Source organism: Typopeltis vanoorti, chromosome 12, assembly GCF_054136105.1.
Source record: "Typopeltis vanoorti isolate ZY-2024b chromosome 12, IOZ_Tvanoo_1.0, whole genome shotgun sequence".
In the NCBI taxonomy this organism is placed as follows: Eukaryota; Metazoa; Arthropoda; class Arachnida; order Uropygi; family Thelyphonidae; genus Typopeltis; species Typopeltis vanoorti.
Genome location: NC_143560.1, coordinates 71,399,968 through 71,417,133, shown reverse-complemented (window position 1 = coordinate 71,417,133; position 17,166 = coordinate 71,399,968). Strand labels below are relative to the sequence as shown.

The window sequence follows — 17,166 nt, the reverse complement described above, 5'->3', positions numbered from 1 at the left end:
AGATAGAAGATTTTTGACATAATTTTTATTACAGAAAATAATATAGAAAAATTTTGTCTTATCTTGTTTTTGAGAATATTTTTGAACTTACTGTTTGTCATGTTTGCTGTCTATTGACCTGGTAACATTCTCTTTTATCTTTCTCATTCTATATATGCTTTTATTTATTTATTTTAACAATGAAGATTATTTTAAGAATTAGCTACTACAGGATATCTAATATGACAATCTATGCACTTGGCATGCATTTGTTCTGGTATTTTGAGGATTTTTAATATTTTTTTTTAAATAAAAGAATAAAATATTTAAAGAATAATATATTCTCCCTCTCTTCTAGGATTTGGCAACTCCTGGTGCATTTTTAGCTAACCCTTCCCTGGTATGGGAATTTTACAGCTTTAGAAGAGACTTAGTTTTAAGTAAGAAACCAAATCCTGTAAGTTACAAACAACTACTCCATTATTAATAAAAATAATGCTTGTGTGATTGTTTTCAGTTATGTAATAAGAAACAAAAATCTGATTGTAAAGAACACATCTTGTGCTGACTTAAAATCACATATAAAAAAAAAAAAAAAATAGATAAATGCTTAGCATTGCGTTTCTACAATATTGAATACAGAAGAAAATAACTTGCATTCCTAAAACATGAACTATAAATATGGATTAGTAGGACAACCTTGCATAGGTTCTGTATCACCATATTCAACTAAGTGGTATTTAAACCTTATTGCAATAATCCATTATGTTAAATTTCATTCTAAATTAATTGCAAATCTATACCAGTTTGCAAATGATAAACACACTCATGATGTTAATATGAGTGTGTGAGTAAGTTTTGAAAAAAATAAAATAAGTAATTGTAAAGTGGTTCAGTGCAGATTATTGCTCTTCTTTTTCTTCTTTTAGCTCTGCAACAGTTTATAGGTTTTGGCTTGCTTCGCAATATTTTTCCATTCTGCTCTGTTCAATGCAGCACTTTTCCAATTCTTAACTAAAGATAAGAATCTCCCAAACTTTTGGGAAAGAGAAGGTCATTTCGATTCAAAATTCGGTCAATGCACAAGGGCTTTGCAACTTTCTTTAAAAAGACGTTCATATTTAAACCTGCATCTGTGAAGCAGACAAGCTTTATCCCACTGGATATTATGATTAGCGTCAATTCTATGTTGTGCTAGACCAGACTTATGAAGTTTCATGTATTCGATATAATACTGATGTTCCTTATTTCTTTTTTCCACAGAACGGCCTGTTTGTCCAAAGTATGATAAGTTACATTCACATGGTATCTGGCAAATACCAGCCAATGTTTGCTCCACAGATGCAGGTTTAAATATGAATGCTTTTTTAAAGAAAATTGTGAAGCCCTTTTGCATCAACCAAATTTGAATCGAAATGACCATCTCTCTCTCTCTCTCTCTGTCTCTCTCTCTCTCTCTCTCTCCCTCCCTCCCTCCCTCCCTCCCTCCCCCAAAAGTTTGGGAGATTCTTATCTTATGCAACCATCAATGAAATAATTATCTTTAAAGAATTATTTAATATTATTTTAATTAATCTTTTGGCTCGTGGCAACAATTTAATTGGTGATCCACTGACTGGTCTGTACTTTGTATTCCATTCCTTTAACTGTTTGTTCTTCACTGATGTAGTGTTACTTTCAGTACGAAATATTTATACTTTTAATTCATTAAAGTTATTACTGTTGGTTTTATACGTGTTAAATTATTAATTTATTATGCCACAGGTATCTCTAAAGATTATTCTAAATTAAAAATTGCTTTCCTGCATTCATCATCAAACCGTTCCTTTTTTGATTCTTTTATATTTCCCTATTATTTCTTCTGCTGCATTTATGATTTTTTTTTTTTTAAATTTTCTTCAATTTATCTTCTATATTATTCTGATTTTCAAATTCTTTAATGTCTTCTATTTTTTCTTTGTATAATTTAATAGTCTTCATTTGTGAAAGCTTTAGTATTCCATTTCTCAATTCTTTTTGCTTTCCCTCTATTTATTATTGATGTTCTTTGTCTCAATTTTGCACCAACCAACATATGGTCCGAGTCACAGTTTGCACCTCTAAATTCTCTTACATCAATGATTGATGTTGCCCATCTTTTAGAAATCAAAACATGATCTATCTGATTACACTCATTAGTAGCTGGAATAATCCATGTTCCTAAATGTTATCTTTTTATGTGGAAAATTTGTGCTCATTACTCTTAATTTATTAACTGTTACAAACTGAGCAGCTCTATTACCATTATCACTAGTTTCTTCTTGTAGACTATAACTTCCAAACACCTCTTTATATATATATATATATATATATATATATACTGTATAACCTACTTCCCTAGTTTAGTGTTAAAATCTCCTAATACCATCATATCATCATTTTTGGTATGCCTTTACATGCTTTTTGTAAATTATCATAAAATTGTTCAATAACATTTTCATCAGCATTCTCAACCAGAGCATAACTATTTATAAATGTAATGTCATGAAATTTACCTTTAATATGCATTTTACGTATTCTCTCATTTAGTGGTATCAATCGTAATATTGATTTGTAGACCTTTTTTGTTATAATAAAACCAACTCCATATTCTCCTTGTTTTATAGGACCACTAAAGTATAACTTATAATCTTTTTTTATTAATTACTTTCTGTCCTTTCCATCTTATTTCCTGTAAGACTGTGATATCTATACTGTATTTCAATAATTATTTTGCTACATTTTGTATTTTACCAGTCTGTAATATTATTATTATTACATCACACCTCCAGAGAGTCCAAAGACTCATCGAGGGATCTACTCTACAACTCTTCGTGTTACTACTCCATCAACCTTCATCACCTAATACTACTGCCGACTACCACCACTAGTACTTTCACAGACAATCACAAACATCCATGCCCACGGCTGGATTCGAACCTGCAGCCTTTTGGCTGGAGAGCAGATACTCTAACCACTCGGCCAACCAAGCCTGGTGATAATGTCCTGACATCCCATATTTCGAATTTCATAATATTTCTCATTAACATTTTCCTTTGCATATGTCGTTTCTGTAGAGTCAGTCCAGTTTCATGTTTTTTAACCTTCTCAACAAAATACAGTGGTATCTCGCTAATCCTAAAATAAAAACCGTGCTCGTTCGGATTAGTGAAATCCCCCCCCCCCCCCAAGAGACGACAACAACAACAACTAGCGTTTAAGACAAAAATAATCAGATTCTAATGGTACATCAATTTAATTCTGTAAATAAATTACCTGATAGAAAAAAAAAGTTACTGTACTGTAATGCAAAACAAAAAAAAAAATAAAAAAATACATTACACAAATCTATTTTAGTAAAATATTTATCTTGCATGTACCTGTATTGTTGAGGATTCTGATTTAATAAAATTGCATAGTTCAGTTCTTAACTTAATTTGCATAAAAAAAATATAACTTTCTTGTACACAACACAAAAAGAAGTTTCACAAAATGACACACAAAAAAAGTTTTTTTATTTCTTTATTAAAAACGTCAATGATTTTCGAATATTTCTTTTCGGAGCTGCATTAGCAATAAAATTTTGTGGAATGGTGTATCATTCTGCTTAGCCCATTCTATACACATATTAAAACTGTCAACTGCCTCTTCATGTTTTACTTTTTTTCTTTGATTTCTTCATCGTCTTCTAATTCATTCTGTATCGTCATATTTATAATTTCAGCATCTGATTTGATTTCAAACTCACTTTTGGTTCCAGAACCAGCGCTAGGGTTTTTGCCGCTCGCATGCAATTTCTATCTAAGCGCCCCTGGAATGATCCGGGTGTGTGTAGTTCTTTTACGATAATGAAAATTTTAATTATTTGAAATTTCTTAAATAAATTTTAACAGAACAGCCACACATCGTTTCGCTAAATATAACGAACCAGGGGTGTTGACTAGGCAGGATAATTGTTAAAAACCCGAATATTCAAAAAATTCTCAAAAGTTAAAGCAAATTTTGATAAAATCACTTCACGTTAATCGTTGAATATAATGATACAGGAATTATAGCCTTCTCACTGACCCGAATCACTAACAAAATTAAAATGAATTCTAATTGAAGTTAAAATTTATTTGAACTAAAGTTTAAAAAATTCTTGCATTTTACAAGTTACTAAATTCATGTTGAAAGTTTATTTTTCACTTGGTTAGACTATAATAAATTTAGTTTAATCCTTTATCCAAGTGTGAGCAAACAAAGTTTGTACCTGAAAAATATCTTTAGGACTGAATATGGTGTTGTACTACCTTACCCCAGTAAGGCAGTACACCATATCAAGTCACGTGAAAAGCTCGAGGATTTTTGTTCAAAAGCAAATTTTGGAACCCATATTTTTTCCCTTTCATATTTGCCCCATTATCATACCTTTGACCTCAAATGTCAATGGGAATGTTCCATTTTTCCAATTGTTCCATTATTGTTGCACATAAATCACGTCCTGTGGAATCTGATATATCTGCAAAACCTAAGTTTTCCCTGATCTTGACAATTCCGTTATAACAGGAAACAAAGGAAATAATGGTGATCATTTGTTCTGTTTTTCTTGCATCAGGTGTGCAGTCTAAAATTATGGAATAACATTTAGATTTTCGAATTGATAATAAAATTGTATCCCTGATTGCATTACTTAAAGTTTCCAACATTTTATTTTGACTGTCTTTACTCAAATAATGTACTCTATTGTTTCGTTGTAGGGCACTTTCAACATGATTTTCCATAACGGGATCAAACTTCAAAAACAGTTCGACTAATGTAAAAAAACTCCCTTGTTCCTTTCATATAATTTATCAGATGATCCGCGAAAAGCTAAATTTTGGCTACCAAAGAATTTTATAATTTCAATCAAGCATTCTAAAACACTCGTCCAATGTTTCTTTTCCATTTCATACATGCTTTGAGTCTGGCAATCAATAGTAGTTTTGTTTTTTTTAATTTTTATCGTCCTTTCCATTTTAAGAAATTTTTCATGTGAGTTAAACTAGTCTTATGTCTGTGCAAAGTTGTATTTACATTTCTCCAATTGTTATAACCTTCTACAAGACTACTTGATTCAGTAGGTGCAAAAAGTTTGCAACAAAAGCAAAAAACAGAATTTTAAGTTTCGGAATAAATGAGCCATATTCTTGGCATGAGTTCCCCATTTTCCATTTTTCTATTATAATATGTGTCGCCAAATTTACGACCATATGTATCTCTGGGATATATTATATTTTTCTTTTGAACAGGCCCCATTTCAATTAAAAAATCTCGTAATTTTTCATCAATATTTCCCCATTCACCTGGATCTTCTAAATTTACAGAGACTAACAATGTGTTAGTTTCGTGGTCAACTACAAGTAAATCTTCTCCTAACTGTTTTTCACTTAAATCATGCATCTTGTTATCTTGTTCAATAGTTGCAGTAGTACTTTCATGTGAACTGGAGATGATGTGCACTGTTCTTCAACTCTTTCTGATATATCGAGTTGGTTACAATCTGCATCAGAATATTTTAATATTTTAACAAATTTATTAAGAGCCCCAGTATGTTTCTTAATATCTGCTTCTTTCGCAGCATGATGCTTACAATTTTGTGCACCGGATAACTTTTTTTTTAAATTTTTGATTCTATTTCTATTTTATACCCACAAGAAATTATTACACAACACGACACAGAGACGAAATAATAGTCCGCTCTGCGCTACTGTCAGTAGCCTACTGAGATGAGTACCATATTACACAACACGACACAGAGACGAAATAATAGCCCGCACTGCGCTACTGTCAGTAGCGCAGTGCGGGCTATTATTGATGCGTTACACATGATTGGTTAACCATCAACAAATATTTTGTACGAAAATTCGTTTCTGTGAATAAAACCTGTTCACCGTTTCACTTTAGATAGGCTGCAGTAGACACAACATTCTGCAGGAAGGCATTTAGCCTGCTCTCGCTGCAAAAGTGTAAACGGCCGGCTGATCAAAGAGGCGGCAATATACAATTTTTTAAAATTTTTATTTGGTGTATCCAGCCTTATTTATTTTAATATTAATCATTCTAAGAATTTTTTGTTTTTTTGATAAAAATTTTGTTTCTTAAAAAAGAACTTATGAACCGTTCTCTGGTGGCGATGCCCCCTTCTTAGCGGCGCCCGCATGCACTGCATGCCCGCTTCCGCCTGCCCTGTTCGGTTCTACTTGTAATCCATTCCGTAACATCTGTTTGTGAAATTTCAACATCTGTATTTATATTTTTAACCAAATTATGCACGTTTTGAAATTCCTCTTTTTCTATATATTTGTGATTCATGCTGACAATACACTAAGTACTGTACACTATAAAAAAGCAAACGTGAACACTCAATATCTCAAATAGGCCTCCATTATAACCGTGCAATCAAACTGGACCACCAGTATAACCGTGCAATCAAACTGGACCACCAGTATAACCGTGCAATCAAACTAGACCTCCAATATAACCGTACAATCAACAGTATGAAAAAAATACTGTACTGTAATAATAAAATAAATCATAATAGTTAAAATAATAATTATTAAATAAAAATAATAGTACACAAAATAATAATACGTAATAAATAAAACTTTTTTCCTTTTAAACCGCAGTTCGGATTACTGGAGGATTCGGACTAAAGAGGTTCGGATTAGCAAGATACCACTGTATTTTTTTTTCTGCGAATGGGTTGTTAGCCCATTGCCAAACCCTTTTCCTTTATCCTGGTTTGGGAACGGCAACAGTATCTCGATGAGCTACTCAATCCACCCATCAAATACTGCAAGCAGAGTTAGATTATTGGCTAATGTTAAGAAATAATTCAAGTTGAGCTTATATTATATATATATATCGGTCTTCGTAGCTCACTCAGTATAGACAAAGCCTTTGGTCAGAAAGACCTGGATTCGATTACCATTCATGACATGAGGAAACCTTATCTAGTCTCTTTCGAGTGAAAGTGAGTTAGCCAGTCTCATATGGAGGTAGAGGGTTTTTTTCACCCAGAAACTTAGGTTTTTCATCATTCAGAACAGACAAACCAGCCCCATGAACACGTATATCTACAGACACAAGACACTCCTGGAATGAGGATTAACCAAACCTATTCCACAGGATTTTGGTTTCGAATGCCTAAATAGTTAAGTGTGGGTCTACACGTGAGTGTAAGTCAACAACAACAACATATATATATATATATATATATATATATATATAAACTGAGGACTTTCATACAGAGGTACTTAATGGTCAAAGCTGTATAACTGAGAGGAGACTCCACATAGCCTTTAAAGGAATGCGGAGAACCGACCAGTGCTTCTGAACTAATGTCCAATCCTGACCTTCTCGTGGTGCACCCTGTTAGGTATCTACCTGGATACTGAACAAACGAGGATGAGTTGGTAATTTGGGATTTAGCCAACCAAATTGTATTCTTATTGACTTAAACCAAAATACAAAATGATGGTACAATATGACAGAGTTCCATGCCAGCTGGAACGTCACCCGGTGAAACAAGGCCCCCGTTGTTTCTGCTAGGGAACCAGGGCAAACAGCTAAAAGTCAGCTACTTGAACAAATCTGAAAACACACCCCAACTCAACATGACCAGAGTTAAGATCGGTACTATCAATGTAAGCAGCCTGAATGGCAAAGAAATGGAGCTAGCTGAGGAATTAGATAAGTACCAGATCGACATAACAGGTGACCGAAACAATAAAGACAAAAACTGGTGAGATCTTTCTGAACAATAAATACAAAATGTTGTATTTAGGCAATGACAATCAAGGAAAAGGAGTAACCATAGTATTCAACACTAAATGCAAGGCTAATCTTCTTGAATGGTAGGCTGTCTCAAGATATCAGAATGGGGAACTGGACAATGAGACTTATTTGTGCCTGCGGTCCCACAGAAGGTTCTACTAAGATAGAAGTGGAGGAATTTTTTGAGGCTTTAGAGAAAGCAACTGACACAATGAAAAAGGAAAAGTTGTTTCTTCTTGGGGATCTAAATAACAGAGTAGGAAATGATTGTCAGACATACAAAAATATTTTGGGAAAATTTGGAGAAAAGAGCCAAGCTAAAAATAATGGCAAATACCTGTTGGATTTCTGCTCGGGACATGGACTGGTTATTACTAACGCCATATTCCAACATAAAAATGTTCACAAATTCACATGGAGAGAAGAGACAAGGAATAAGAATTATGTTATTGTCGATAGTGATGTTTTCTCTCTGGTGCAGGACACCAGAATGTACAGAGGATTTGAAATTGGAAGTGATTACTGTTTAGTCTTGAGCAGGATAAAATTGAATTTCGTACTGAAAGGAATAACATGTAAGAAAGTTTTAAAGTGAATAAAAGTTGAGCAGCTCTCAGATGTGAACTGTAGTCAAAAATATACAATGATTATTGAAGAAAAAATGAAAGAGTTTGAGAACAGGAACCAAACCTTGGAGATTCAGTGGCAATCCTTGAAGAAAACCCTGATCGATTCAGCTAGAGAGAGGTATGTGGTGTGGTTGTCTGCAAGGATAGAAAAATCAGAACTCCATGGTGGACACAGGAAGTTAAAGAGACAGTGAAGGAAAAGAAGAAATCATATCAAAACTTTGTCTTAGAGATGACAAAGTAAGAATGATGACAGTCACATGGAACTTGGTAAACACCAGGGAGAGCTAGAGGAGACCATTTAACTTTTGAAGATGAAAACCATGCTGATAATTTGTTAATAGGGAAGAAGCCACTAAATTCTATTTCTTAATAATTCTTGAAATAGGTTTTGAGATGCCAGAAATGTAAAGAATTGGAACTCGAAGTATCATTTCTTTGTTATTTGAGGTAAGATTATAGGAATTAAACACCTGTTGTGTGGTCCTTTCTGAGAAGCCATTGAGTTTCATATATTGTTTGATTTTTAGGAGTTCCTGCTGTAATAGGTAATAGTTGAGGTGTAGAACAAATAGTACGAGCATACTGTAATAAAGTTTTTATAATTCCAGTCTTCTGTGATGAATGGATGGTAAGTTGCTTGCTATTAAATGTAGCATCTGGTGAAAGTTGGCTTTCAGTAAATGAAAGTAATTAATTCACCTGATGATGAATGGAGTAGAATACCTAAAAAGGACAGTTGTTGTTTTTTCTATTGTAAATTTAATTCATGGATGTAAATTGTTTATATTAAATTTATCTAATATAGAAAAAAAGTAGATATTAGATTTAAAAAAAAAAAAAAAAAAATTGTTTATTTGTCTTCATATGGGGCCAGATTGCAAAAACATCATCTATATAACAAACTTAAAATGAAAGATGAGGGTATATGGATGAGAAAAGGATGTCTTCTGAATGTTCTAAATAAAAATTAGCAAGTGCAGGATGGGGTGGGGTGGGGGGGAGAGTGGACTCCCCATTGCAATTCCTTCAACTTGACTGTAAAACTTATTCTGACAAATAAAATATCCACAGTGCTTAACAAAGTTGCATAATTTCACTATACCCTGTGAAAATGTTTCTGAAAGTAGATGTAGTGTATCCTCAAGGAATATTTCTGAATAAATTCTATATCAAAGCTGACCATTATATCATTGGGTTGTAGTGAAACATATTTTTACTTTATCTCGAAAATCTGAAGAGATTTTCATGAGTATAAGTTCTCAATCTGAGCTTTCAATAGGTGTGCAAAAAATTTTGCTATTCGGCAGGTAGGTGAATCTATGCAGTCAACAATTGCACAAAGAGGAATGTATTTCTTACTTATAGGTAAACCATGGAACCTTGGGGGGAGGGGGGGGGGGTCTAGCAAAATAAGTTCTTAGTTTTTCTGTGGTATCTCTATCAAAGCTTACAACTTCATCAAGAATTGGATTAAATACCAAGAATGGGATTTAATCCAATTCTTGGTACATTGATTGATCCCATAATAAAGAGACTTTCTTTTATAATTGACAGAATCCATAACAACAGTAGTATTCCCCTTGTCAGACTTAGTAATAATGAAATGACTGTTACATCTTTAAGGATTGTAATGCTTTCATTTCAGCTAAAGTGATGTTTGTAGGTGGAAGCTTGGATTTCAGTAAGGTGGATAAAATTTCCAAATGAAGTTTATTAGCATCCTTACTAGATAGTGAATAAGTTCCATTCACTGTTGAAAAGGAAATCTAAGTAAGGTATCCTTTTAGGAACTATGGAGAAATCATGTCCTTTTATTTTTAAGAATAAGGATTTTACTTTGGGTTAGTGGATGTCCTGAGATACAAAACTTTATTGCAATGTGCTCATGCTATTTGTTCTTTACCTCAACTATTGCAGCAGGAACTCTTAAACAGCAAACAATATGTAAAACTTAATAGCTTCTCAGAAAGGACCACACAACAGCTTTTTAATTCCTATAATCTTAACTCAAATAACAAGGAAACAGTACTTCGAGTTCCAATTCCTTGCATTTCTGCCAACTCGGAACCCATTTCCAGAATTCTTAATGCTGGAATTCTCTAGCAACAAATTATCAGCATGGTTTTTGTCTTCAAAAAATAAATGGTTTTTTATTATTATTTTTATGGCTATTTTGCTTGCTTCTGTTAAGTTTTGTCTTCTTTCTGCAGTGTGCATGCTTCTGCTGTTATGGTGTTGAAAGGGGAGTTGGGGGGGGGGATTGGCAATGTGGGAGAATTAATTTGAAAAAACCTGGTTTTTTTAATATATAATATATACATATATTATGTTTAAGGTTGGAAGAACGCTTTTTTGTAGGGTGGTAAAAGATGATAAATGGTTTCCTCTAGTACTCTCTGGTGTCTACCAAGTTCTTTGTGACTGTCATTATTCTTACTTTGGACAAATGGATACCCTATAGAAATTAGAATACAAGAACACTAATCGTACATTAGCAACAGTAAATATGAAAAATCTGGCTTGGCACAGCACATAATAGATACAGACCACAACATCCTATAGTCTGAAACACACTTGCTTCATTGATATTGGTATAAATTTGAATGTTTGTTTAAAAGAAGTGCTGAGGCCTTACTTCACTATCTGAAATTAAATCTCAATGACTTGCCTCTCTATCTAAAATATGGGAAAGTCTTATTTTAATCACATAATCAATTTTTTTGTTAAATTTAAATAGCTAATGAATTATCAATATTGCAACATTTCCTCAGTTATACCATTGCATTTTTTTTTTTTATGGATAACATCACATGGCTCTTACTTTTTCAAATCAATCCATTGTCAACACTGATGGCCTTAAATAAATAGTATTGCTTATCGCTTAGGTTTTTTTTTCATGAAAGCTGTCTCTGTTTCTTTTATCTTCATTGTCTTGTACTAAGACCAAATTCCTGACTCCTAAGCTTTGTCCCTTTCTGAACTTGTTTAAAGTTAATCTACTGTTTTTTTGCATGAAGCTTCACTTTGTTGTTCTATTATTGTCCATGATGCATTAAACTTCTCTACCATATCACTTAAAAATTAATGTCTTTATATCCCACTTTTGCATTAAGATACATAATATCTGAAGGGAAAAGAGGCGCAACCATACACTGTGAACATTGGTTTTTCTCTCTGATACTGCTGCATATAACCAATCGAAGAGAAAATAAAGCTGTAGGAAGATGCAAGTCCCAATCCTTTGCCTTAGAATTAGACAGGCTTGAGAGAATTTGTTTCAATGATTTGTTGATTCTCTCTCAAAGTCCCTTACACAGAGGCTGGTATCAGTATGGTGTTGTGAATATTTACTTGATATTCAAAACCTTACATATTATTTCAGGTATTGGTATGGATCTTGAAACCTGGATTATCTGAGCACTACAAGGTTTTAAATGAAGAAGAGCAATAGAGAGTATTCGAACAAAACTACAAATTGGATTGGATGTTGGAGAGAGAGACAGAGATATCATTGATATTTAGGAGGAAGAGTGTAGATGAAAACATACAGCTCTTGGGTATTCTAGTATCGACTGAAAAATCTGATGAGAGGAATCCATCCACCATGACCTGCAGTGACTGACTGAAGCAGAAACTAGTGGTCCTCTCACAAAGGATAGGAAGATCATAAGGGCTAGACTCACTAGATTCCTTGGAAATATGATATGAAGGGCAACCACTTGAGTTTTCCCATAGCTTGTGTCTAAAGATAGGTGAGGTTAGCTAGGAGATCTACTGTGGACTGAGAATGGTGGAATCCTGTTGGGGATCACTAATTCATGGATCTGTAAGTAGTGAAGCAGTTGGCTGTTGATGACCTTTTCCATTCTTTTCGAGAATATTGAAGTCAGATCAGTATTCATTTTTGTGAACAAGATGGATAAAAGCATTTTCCAAGCTGCTAAAAAAGATGCTAGGTGACTATGATGACATATAAAGGTGATACAAGAGGTGTTAGTTCTGGAGTACAAGCTTTTAGTACAATAGAAGGGGTATTGTCAGGACCAACAGACGTATTAGTATAATTACCAGTTTGTCATGTGGCAGTCTATTAAAGGCCTTTGCAACATCTAAACATATAACTGTACGTATCTCATTTGTCGCCTAGTTATAATAAGTTAATTGCTAAAGAATGATCTTCCTTTAAAGCTATTGTTTTTTCTCATATCCTTTTTGAAAAAGATCAGAGGAGGCATGCTGTGGATAGTCCATAGAATAGTGACGAGATGATTGCCTCCTACTGTTCTAAGAACTGCCATTTGAGCAGGAGGCAAGGTTGCAATACTCCTCACAAAGTTTCCTTTGGATATGTTAATTTTTGATGTGAAACGCTTTTACATGCATCCTCCCACCTCCAATTAAAAATCAGCTAATGGCAATAACTACATCACTACCTGGAAGTAAACTACAGTTGCAACATGTACCAACAAAATCACTGCCTGGCACTGCTTCATCATTGAGCTCTACTGGTGGTCTAGTTTAAAAGTGATTTAATTAAGTGATTTTCTTTTGTCATTCTGGATTTAAAAAAAAAAAAAAGTAAAAGTCTTGGAGACTGGCTTCTCTCCATTAACTGAGAACTCCAGAAAACCACATGACCTACATAACAATTACTAGACTGACTGCTTCCATTGACTTCAGACATGTGACACTGCACTAAGCAGATGACAAAAAAACTGTTCGCATAAGAAAAACAAGACTTCGGGAGAGAGGCGGGGGGGGGGGGGGGCTGCAAAAAAATAAATAAAAATTGCCAAACATCACATGATATATAATATAAATCAATAATAAAAAAAGAAAACAACAGTATTGGGAGAAAATATCCAAGGAAAAATAAATACAATAAACTTCAAATCATGCAAAGCAAAACAAGCAAACATACCTTCATCTATGTAAATAACCTGATTTCTTCCTGTAAATTTTTCATAGTTTTAAACATAACAATTATAACACAATTACTAAAGATATCTGAACAAAATGAAAATAAAAATACAATACATTTAGTTCTGAACTATGAGTGTCTTATTAATTGCAATCTTCAGTACATTAAAATGAAATTAATACAAAAAGTATTATTAATATTATATTCCCATGTTTCTTTTGCTCCTTCAAACCATGATCTGTTATTTGCTAACTTGTAACTTACAATTTTCATCAAATTGTCTTAGGTAATTAAATAATAAATAATACACTATCTATCTTATTCTATGCGGTTCTTAACATTTCTTAAATAATATAACCATCATCATCATCAAATTCCTGACATGTATCCTCAAGGGGTGTACAGGATATGATAGTACTACATGAAAAATTTACATCATTACTAACTTCCTATCTACAATTTTCCTCCAAATCAGTCTATTACTTGTCAAGACTCCAATATTATCATTATCAGATCTTATATTTCTATCGTCTAAGGCACATTGTACCGTAACAATCCACCTATATCTCGGTTTTCCTCTGGGTCGTTTTCCTGCCAACCTGGCAGAGAACACTTGTTTTGCTAATCTTTCCTCGCCCATTCTGTTTAAGTGACCATACCACCTGAGATTAGCTCTGCTAACGCATTCCTGGATGCCGACAATGCAAGTTCTTTCCTAATATCCTCGTTTTTAATATGATATTGCCATTGATGCCATCTATTCATGCCTCTAATCTTTCTCAGGACTCTCATATCTGTGGTCTCTAGTCTTTGGTCAAGTGTTTTACTTCTGACCCAGCTCTCATAAGTTAAAACTGGTTTGAACACTGTCTTGTATACAGCTAATTTAGTGGTCCGACTAATTTCTCTCTTATTCCATATGAATTTATTCAATTGACTTCCTATCATACCAGCTTTGTTGATTCTGTTGTCTATTTCCATAATTAATTTACCATCTTCACTAAAAATCATGCCTAAGTAGCTGAAATGTTTTACTTGTTCTATAAGTTCCCCATTCACAATGCAGTTGATATTTTCATTGTCTTTGTCTTTTTAATGCTGACCTTCATACCATATCTATTGCAACAGTTATTCAATTTATTCAGGGAATCTTGCAAGCTTGTAGTAGATTTATTTAGAAGTATAACATCGTCCGCATAAAGCAAAGAGCTGACATTAACATCTCCAATTCTGATATCATGTTTAATACCACTTTCCTTCATAATGTGATCCATATAGATAATGAATAGCAGAGGGGATAATGTACATCCTTGTCTCACACCAGATTTAACATTGAACCATCTTCCTGTACATCCTTCAATTCTAACTGCTGACTTACAACTAGACTAAGTATTGCTTGATATATGCCCCATTGACACCATACAACTGTAGAGTATTGAATAGCTTCTCTCTTGGCACCTTGTCATATGCCTTTTCCAGATCGACAAAACTTAAATACAGATCTTTGTTATATTCCCATGCTTTCTCGACTATTTGTCGTAAAGTGGAGATCTGATCCTGACAGCCTCTATTTGGCTTGAATCCAGCTTTTTAACCTTCAGTATTAAAAATATGGGGGGAAGCATTTTTATTACTGTAACCAGTGAAAATCAAGAGGGTTCCAGTAAATTAACTGTATAATTTTTGCAAGCACGGGGGGGGGGGATGACAATGAGAAAAGCACATCCATCATGGTGGCAATCTCTTACCCAGCATGAATTAGTGCTGCACCTGCAATCAATAGAGGCATTGTTCCTTATCTCTAACTATGCTCTTCCAACCCAGATAAACATTGCCAATTGCAAGCGAAAAGTCATGAAGTAATATAAAGAGAATAATTTGGCTTCAGTGGGAAAGGCAGCAGCAGCAGCAGCAATTGCTATCAATGATACAGTGCATATGCATTCAAATGCTTATTGACAAAATCAGTATGATAAGCATGTCAAGATGTTATTGCAAGTCTGTGTGAGGTTAAAACAAACATGGGGCATATTGATAACTCTGGAAAAGATATGAGGTAGGCTCCAGAAGTTTCTGGCTTGATCTACAAAATTTGCACCAATTTTAAAACACTGTGCATGACAGATAGCACCATCTATGGGGGAGCTTACTGTAGCAGTTTCAACTCTCTACCTACATCATTTATTGGAGGCACTCGTCTGACTAACACATAGCATGCTAAGTGGCTATAATTTTTAAAATTGAGTACCATGCTGTGATAAAGTTTTTCACCAATCCCAAAGAAGGGCTTTATGGGGAAGCTTCTCCTTCATATTCCACCATGAAGGAATGGACTAAACAGTTTCGCCTAGGAAGAGAGCATCGAAGATGATTCTCCTGATGGTCGTCCGGTGGAAGTGATGACTGAGGTAAATCTCTCTCTCTCTCTTATTGAGGAAGAACTGCCAGACAGCTGAAGCTCAGAGAAATCTCAGCAAGGTTGGGCCTTGCTGAGAGTGTCTGCAGTCTATAAATTCTCAATTGGTCTTTATAATCGTCATTCCATAATCCTGATATCATTTTTAACGCTCTCCTTTGCACGCACTCTCTCTCTCTCTCCAATATATCAGAATTACAATGGAAACCAGGAGACTAGACCTGCACACAATAGTCCAAGTGTGGTCTTATCAAGGCCTTGTAAAGGAGCTAAATGACATCGTTATCTTTACATGTGAATGTTCATTTCAGCATTGCAATTATCTTTTGAGTTATATTTGCAGTCTATGCTATATGGCCCCTGAACTTCAACTTCCTATCTACTAACACTCAAAAGATCCCTAGCCTCGTCAGTTTCTTCGAGCATAATTTACCGGCCTGGCTGGCCGAGTGGTTAGTGTATCCGCTCTCCAGCCAGAAGGCTGTGGGTTCGAATCCCGCCGTGGGCATGGATGTTTGTGATTGTCTGTGAAAATACTAGTGGTGGTGGTTGGCAGTAAATGGCGTTGGTATAGATGATGAAAGTAGTTGGTGAAGGTGTCCTCCCTCAATGAGTCTTTGGACTCCCTAGAGGTGTAATAATAATCCCACCAGTATAATGTGACATTGGATTCATGCCGAAGTGAATGACTTTACATTTACAGACATTGAACTGACATCCTTTTCCCATGCCCACAATTCCAGCCTATTCAAATCATTCTGCAAGTACTGCATATCAGCAGCATTCCTGATTATCCTACCTATCTTTGCATCATTAATGTATAGATTGAATAACAGTGGATTGAATGACACTGATCCTTGTGGTACAGCACAGGTTACCTTAAATCTTGCAGACTCACATGCTAATATTCTATAATCCAAATCTATATTCTCCATTTTATGTAACAGTCTACCATGCTGTATTCTGTCAAAAACCTTAGCAAAATCCAAAAGTATCATGGTGTATCCATTCCCCTTGTCTAGTTCAATGGTAAAATTGTTGTAGAATGTAAGAAAGTTGCTAAAACATAACCTTCCCTTATTAAACCCATGTTGCTCATTGCAAAGTAGAGATTCACTGTCAACCCATTTCTGAATGCGAGCCCTAACCAGTTTTTCCAAAATATTCACCACCACTCTCGAGATACTAATTGATTGATAGTTGGATACATCGGTCTTTGCACCACCATTGTGCAATGGAATTATCATATTCTTTCCATTCCTGCAGAACCTTCCCCGTTCTTACCATATTAAACAGCCTGGATAAAGGAATAGCCAGTTCAGCTGAACACTTAGCAAACGTATTGATATCTCATCAGTCCCTATTGCTGAATTCTTATTTAGTTTGTGCAACAGCTCTAATAC

General features: G+C 34.4%; 1 protein-coding gene across 4 annotated transcripts in view; it reads left to right on the top strand.

Moving 5' to 3' along the window:
* Positions 1-17,166, top strand: part of LOC150100874 (NAD-dependent protein deacylase sirtuin-5, mitochondrial-like) — a 160,428-nt gene that overhangs the window by 32,410 nt on the left and 110,852 nt on the right. For all 4 annotated transcript variants that reach the window (XM_090402093.1, XM_090402095.1, XM_090402094.1 and 1 more), the window contains exon 3: positions 338-436. In XM_090402093.1, the coding sequence (XP_090258219.1) occupies positions 338-436 (99 nt within the window). The remainder of the gene's footprint in view (positions 1-337; positions 437-17,166) is intronic.